The sequence below is a fragment of the Tribolium madens genome, unplaced genomic scaffold (genome assembly GCF_015345945.1).
Source record: "Tribolium madens isolate multiple individuals breed KSU strain unplaced genomic scaffold, Tmad_KSU_1.1 Scaffold_91;HRSCAF=231;Tcas5.2_LG7, whole genome shotgun sequence".
NCBI classification, from domain to species: Eukaryota; Metazoa; Arthropoda; class Insecta; order Coleoptera; family Tenebrionidae; genus Tribolium; species Tribolium madens.
In genome coordinates this window covers 19,226,615-19,234,253 of record NW_025401063.1, presented here as the reverse complement: position 1 = coordinate 19,234,253, position 7,639 = coordinate 19,226,615, and the positions used below count along the sequence as shown (strand labels likewise).

The following is a 7,639-nucleotide window of genomic DNA, read 5'->3' as shown; positions in this document are numbered from 1 at the left end:
GAAGTTTTGACTTGAGAAAGTCCTCAAGTTTTAATATCTGGAAAGGTTACTGACATATAGGTATTTAATCAAATCAATTTTGCAAAAATATACTCGTAAGTACTTATCGACTTTCTCCAAGAAAAAATGTATAAGTAGAAAGAAATCACTCATAGTATCTTTGCTAATCTGTCGGCTTGTTTTTGATTTGAGTGCTTCGTTCCCGATTAGATAAGACAAGAAGTTCGGCTTTCTTCATAGGCACATGTGAGCTATATTTTCAGTTTCACTCTATCGAGTGTTTTATTTTTGTAACAGATCATATTTAAATTGGTTTCGATTAATCGAATATATTAATGAAGATGCGTTGGTCTGATAAAAAAATGTAATTAAGTATACGACGAATGTATTCCTCTAAGCAATCAACGGAATTAACCATATTTTTCCGCCCCACTTCGTTTCATTTAATTATACGTATGTCTGGTTCCACAAAAATTCATTTGTATGGACTTTTTCTCTCATTATGTATTTAGAGGGGTGTTCAATATTTCCACGTGTTATTTCATTGATTCAACTTTATATCGGAGAATACATATTTGCTCAGGGTAAATACGAACAGGTATTGTAAAAATGCATTGTTTGTCTTTTATATCGCCTTTGGCAAATAATATCCACAAAATACGACGAAAAAGATAAAAATAAACATACCTACATGATCAATTTTTTCAATTTATCGTTTAATATCAATTTGAAAAAACGATTGAGAAAAAAAAACTAATTTGTTAAATCCGATTGTTTAATTTGGTGATATTTGACTATCTATAAAAATGTCTTTGAATTTTTTATTCGATGTTGGTATATTAAATGTTTACTAAATTAATTAATTTTAACTAATACAAAATTGGTCCCTAGTGTTGAAAGAGTAGGTATAGCTAAAATGTATATACGCTCCGTTTCGTTCAGGAAATTTCAATTTTATAATACATATTTCTACTATTTCTGTATTAACATGTATAAAAAAGAATGAACTAATGATATGAAAGAGTTATAAATCACAAGAATTTTTGGAAAAAAAAATTATTTTTATTTAGGTACTTCTATTTAATTCTTTATTTGTTTTAATTCTTATATTTTTAAAATAAATCTGTACACTCTTGTCTTATCTTATTGATTTAGGGTATGTAATTTTTGCTTTTGCGGAACACGGTCCCGACCTTAAATAAAGGGCCCAGTGACTTAAGATTAATAAAAGGTCAAGTTAGGGCAATAAGTTAATTGCCCCCCTCAAGTGAATTTTAAATGATGCCCCTGATGTCAATAATAACCAACAAAGTATAGGTAAGCGAAAGAGAATATTTAGTATTTTTCCTCAACGAGAAATAGGTGCACCTATTTCTCCTATCGAGTATAACTAATAAACATCTGTACATATTGGAGTTATAAAAAATAAAAATTTGTAAAAGTCCTTGACACTGAATATTTTAGATAAGTAAAATAAATGATAATAGTAAATTACAGTTTACTTTTACCGTTTTTTTATAAATCCACTTTACCTTAGATACCATATTACCATGACTGAAAAATATTTGCACGTTAATGACATATCGATGGTCACATGACATTACAAGATCCATTTGAGGGATTTTAAAATTCAACCTGATCTAAGCTATGGTACGGATAAATTATATACGTATTAGTTATATTATCCCTAAGTCGGTAATCTCCAGCAACAGTTATTTATTTATTGGACGAGTTGAGTGTAAATCGGACGCTTTATGTCACGAGTGGATTTTCATCAACTACGAGGTGGAATAAATACACCAAGACGAGTTGGATACAACATTTTATTCTTAGAATAGACAACAAGCCTTAAAATTGCTTTAAATCTGTTAAAAATAATCTGACGTTTCGTATTGAGAAATGCCAAACACTTGTCATAAAACTTCCTTACAGAGGAGAAAAACCGTAAATTTTGACAGTGTCGAAGAATAAAAATTATTGATTTTATCTTATCCCCTTAAAATAAGTAGGTAAATAGGTATATAGGAAAACGATTTTAGTTACCGAATAAACTAAAATTTGTTGCGTATGCTTAGCCTTGAACTTGACCGACAAAAATTGAAAACCGATACGATTTTTGAGCTTAGCTCTTTAAAATGCATTAAATTGTTCTCAAAAGTTTGAAATAAAATTAACCAAAATTTACTTAAAGAACAAGAGGATTATTTTTACATTTTTTTGTTGAAAATCTTTCAAATGGTTTCAGATATATCAGTAATAACTAGCTTTAGAATAAAGTTTTGAAAATACTATGCAAACTTCATTTAAAATGTCAATTTTTTGACGAACTTGTCTTGATTCAAGATTCAAGAAAGGCTATTTATTATACCCTAGCTTCTATATAGGTATTTTTTTTATGTCAACACATTAGATTTCTTATCTGCATCAATACCAATTGTAAGCAAAATGTTACTAATTTATTAATTTAAATACGTACATAATACCTAAATCCGTTTTGAAAAATCGTTTATGGGTTTATATTTCTAAATTTTATTTTTAAAAATGACACATTTTGACAATATTGTAACATTTATGACGTCATTGGATTTTGGGTAATAACGTCATCACTAATATTTTTAAATGACAACCAACAATTTTGTTGACTGTTTTTGGTAATATGTACATTTTTCTATCTTTTTAAAAGAAAATATTACCAAAAACAGTAAACAAAAATGTTGGTTGCTATTAAAAAAAAAATGATAACGTCGTTACTTAAAAATCATTGACGTTATAAATAATAATGAAAATGTATCACCTACAAAAATAAAAAAAAGAATTTTGTGTGGCACTTTTGGTTCACCCTGAATATACCTACATATTATTTGTAACCAAATGAGCTCCTTGTTTTAATTTTTTTTAAAGTGGTCTATGATTTTGAAATTACCTGACAACATTATATAATGTAGATAAAGAATAAGTTACAGCGTGACTGTAAATGATTGTGTTTTTTGTTGTAAGACACTAAACCACAAATCTGAAATCTTATTTTCGCTGTCAATTGTCATTTTTCAGCACAATCATTTACAGTTTTTTTTATGTGACAAACCTCTCTTTAATACATTATTAAATATTGTTTACTTTTAAGTCGTAGACCGTTTTAATTAAAAATTGGATTAAACGTTTAGTACAAAATCAATATTATTATATTTTTTTATATTTATCATTATTATAATATTTTTTATTCAGGTGGATTTTGCTTCCTAGTTATTTGTTTGGCTTATAGGTACCAATATTTTTTTGGAGACAACTTTTTATTTCACTATGTATCTCATCAATACTTATTTATTATACAAGACAATAAAGAATTTTTTTTATATTTATCATTATTATTATATTTTTTATTCAGGTGGATTTTGCTTCCTAGTTATTTGTTTGGCTTATAGGTACCAATATTTTTTTGGAGACAACTTTTTATTTCACTATGTATCTCATCAATACTTATTTATTATACAAGACGATAAAGAAATTATTTATCTACGAGTGAAAACGTTAAGTTTACGAGTGACGAAATTCACGAGTAGATAAACAATCTTTATCGGCGTGCGCATAATATTTTGTTTTATTTTGTACTCATCACCTACCAGAATTTCTTGAATACAAACAGTAGATAAAAATTACTTTATTTCACTAGACAATAAAAGACTACTTTATTCATTGAAATTAGTTGATAAAAGCACTCTTTAACATTGAGTACAAAATAAAAGTTATTACTTTATATCTACAGGGTGATTCTTAAATAGACCGACAAACTTTTATCACAGCTTCCTAAGGATAAATGGAGACAAACTGTACCTTTTTTACGCTTATAACTTTTAGGGGCAAAACCCCCTTGATCCGTGCCACTTACGGCGTTTATGAATTGTTGCAATGATCAAGTACATTAATATATAATAATACCATGGTATTATATGGTTAATACCATGGTTTCCACTACCTGTGCTAACACATCAGTGGCGTACGCTTTGCTTCGAAAATAACTTTAATAAATTTTATTTGAAGAACGTTTAAACAAAGAATTTTTTAAATATTTTTTCCAGCATGTTCTTATTTGATACTACCAAGGATAAAATTTTGTCGGTCTATTTAAGAATCACCCTGTATAATAAAAAAGTAGGGAAAAAACTTATTTCTTTTAAGAAAATTGATTAAAAAATTGTTGGTAATTTAATAGGTATATCTATCATTTCGTATCAATTAGATTTTATCCTATTGACTATCGCTGGAACATAATTTTGTCACAATTGACACCGACTGACGATATCACCTATTTGTACAAACCTCTGAACGTGTGTGTAGATACACTTTACACTTTACATACTCATGGGGCTAGGTGTGACATTTATGTGTTTGTTATTTTTATCGTCGATAAGATAAAACAATATGTATGTAGGCACTTGTTTCGATAAAAAAAACTAGTACATTGAATTCCTGATATGCTATGAATGTTATTGAATTTAACAGTTCTTTTATTTTAATCCTTTTATTTTCACCCAAATCATGCCCTTTTCTTTTTCTCTTGGAATAAATAACCGCATCAGTGGCCAAATCAGTGGTGGACGGCAAGGTTAAATTTCCATCGGCAACAAAGAAGGCTGGGAGCGAAATTTACCATCACGTGAAGGGGACGAGACTCGGTTATTGATTACCTGCCGACCATTTTGTGATTCCGGGCCCCGTGCCATCAACAAAATGGACCAATTGGGGAGCAGAGCACGCAATCGCGGTGGGCGTGTCGGCCGGAGGGATCGAACAAAAACGAATCGTCAGATCGAGTTCGTCCGACGGCCGAACCATCAGTTGATCCGAAACGCTTGTTAGGAACGGCCGTGTTGAGGAACAAGTGCGAAGTTGCGGTCAACTCCGGATGAAGCGCCGGTTGTAGACTTTCGGTTCACCCAATTGGGTTCAAAGTTCGGCTGTGCCGTGTGCTTCTGGTGGACTGTTCTTTGACGTGTGGTTCGTATGGTGATGTCAGAGCAGGGCGGACTGGCCATGCACCAGTTACCGATGCACCACAGGGGTTTGGTGCAACCCAGCCTTGTCATGAACCCGCATCCCATCAACGACTCCTGCTCTATGGACTCGCAGAACAGTAAGTTCATCGATTCGTGTTCGTGTGCTCTAGAACCTGACGCAAAGACTCTTTGCTACCTACAGGGTGCGCCAGAACTCGCGCCCCAGAGAAAGGTAAGATACCAGGAACATGGAAAAAATGTTAAAAAAATTCTACCTATAAAAATTTCGAAAATATGAGTTTATATTTTGTACTTTGACTTCGATTTTTTTCTGTTGGAAAAATAATTTTCCAAGTTTTTTTGCTACAGGCTATTAGAAGAGGAAACATCTTAAATTGTAACTCTGCTTACTTAAACTTTGTTTAATGTTATTTGTGGCTTTTATTGGCAAAATTTTTGTACCTTTACTAAATAATTAAAAAACATATACAAGATCATCAGTGTCATTAAATAGACAAAAAAATGTCAAAGGTCAAAAAAATAATTATCAAAATTTTTTGACAGAATTTTTTAAACATTTCGTCCATGTTGGTTGGTATCGTATCTTACTTCAAATTTTTCTCTAGGATGCAAGTTCTCACACATTCTGTATAGCATACGAATTTCTTGTAGTTTCAGTCAGGGACGGATCTTGACAATTTATTTGGGGTCTTTTTTAAATTCAAATTAAGACACTTAAAAACAATCATTCATGACAATAATTTTGCAATTTTGTTAGATAAAAAATCTTTTGTGTATACCTAGACAGTTCTAACTCTTTTTAATTTATTTGAAGCTTCGTTAATTTTGGATCGGGATTCTAGAGTATACAGTGCCTATGTCCACGAATTGAGTTTACAAGAGGAAAAAAAATTGTCTTTGATTTTACGCCAAAACTGCAAAGGGAAAACATTTTTTGCTTTATCTGAAACGAGCAAATCTGTAATTAAAACTTCATTATTTTAACTGAGTAGAAGAGTTCATTTTTCTCTTAATTTTTTTCTGTTTTTTTAAGTGCTTTCACATTGGCGGTTTTATTATTTTGACAATGATGTCACTTTGACAAATGAGTTTATGCAAGTTAAATAACAAAAATATTCGCGAAAAACATAATTTTAATAAATAGGTACTCAAAGAAACAGCTTTAAGATAAAAACCAAAGTCATTCTTAACAAGAACTGTCATTATTTAATTAATAAATTGTCAAAATGACATATAATTGTCAAATAATCAAACCGTCAATGAGATAGGACTTAAAAAATCAGAGAAAAATTATTTTAAGTCGAAAATCAAGAAAAAAATTAACTTTTGTTTTCAATGAATCAGAATAATGAAGTTATAAGTACAGATTTGCTCGTTTCAGGTGAAGCAAAAAATGTTTTTCCTTTGCAGTTTTGGCGTAAAATCAAAGATAAAAAAATGTTTTTTTTTTGTAATCTCAATCCGGGGACATACTGTATATACCTACAGAGTGATTCAAAAGACTTGAACCATCTCTTGGATGGTGATAATGGAGTTGAACTTTTAATGACAAAAAATTCTTTGAGCTTTTTTTCACGAGTTATGGCTCTTCAAAGGTTAGATTTTGAGTTAAGTTTTTGGTCGATCAGATCAGATATTTTTGAATTTAGTTAGTGGAAACGGCACATCGCACAACATTTAACAAATACCCATTGGAAAAAATTACCAATTTGTATCTTATAGTGTACAAAACATTAAATAAACTAGCAAATTCAACAATAAATTAAATTCGACAACATCGAAAACAAAATAGCTAAGGTACTTAATATGGAAATTATCAGTTCTGTTTTTTTCCTCAAAAAGAAGCTTGAAAAAAAACCTGAAAAATCTATATTTATTATTTATGCTTAGCTGAAAGTCTTCTACCACTATTTAAGAGTTGGTCCGACACTTTTGAATCACCCTGTATATGGGACAGGGGTTCCCACAAGCTTTTTTCAATATGTATTCAACCCTGATTTAAAGAATTAATCTAAAAACTCATAATCTGATTTTTTTAACGGATATCACAGAAACCTTAACCTTAATTGGTATTACCCTAGTGGTTCCAGTTTTTGATTTATTTTTATAAAATTTTGTAACACTTGTTTATAGCAAGAAATTAACGAAAACATCAAATAATTATTATCATATGAAAAAGAAGAGTGACTGGTTGGGTACACTGAATTTGAGGAGGGGGTTGAAAAAGTGCCAATTTTGAAACTTATATGCTGAAGAAAAATTTAGAACTTGCATCAATTCTTCATAATACCTGCTGGCATCTCATATATCTTTTTCTATATTTTTTTTTCGTAATTTGAAGATTAGGTATTTTTTTGGACAAAAACGAGAACAAAATAAAATTTGTGACCATGTTGATCCAAGATTTTCCCAGGTTTCTCACGAAAATTTTGATAATTTTTATTACGTAAACAGACTACATCATATCATTAAGTATTGGAAAATAACAAGTTATAATGGAAGTTTAGATTTTTCACTTGAAAAATTGTTAACTTCTGGAAAAGTGTAGGTATTTAAAAGTCTTGAGAATATGTTACAGTTAGTGAATGTTTCCCAGAGGAAAAATGTACCTATCAAGCGATTTG

The 7,639-nt window shown here is 30.2% G+C and overlaps 1 protein-coding gene across 2 annotated transcripts in view; it reads left to right on the top strand.

Annotated features, from left to right (window-relative positions):
* The first annotated feature begins 4,837 nt into the window (after nt 1-4,837).
* LOC123010582 (insulin gene enhancer protein ISL-1) overlaps nt 4,838-7,639 on the top strand; it is a 57,603-nt gene continuing 54,801 nt past the window's right edge. For both annotated transcript variants that reach the window (XM_044407593.1, XM_044407592.1), the window contains exon 1: nt 4,838-5,131. In XM_044407593.1, coding sequence (XP_044263528.1) covers nt 5,002-5,131 — 130 coding nt within the window. In that variant the 5' untranslated portion in view covers nt 4,838-5,001. The remainder of the gene's footprint in view (nt 5,132-7,639) is intronic.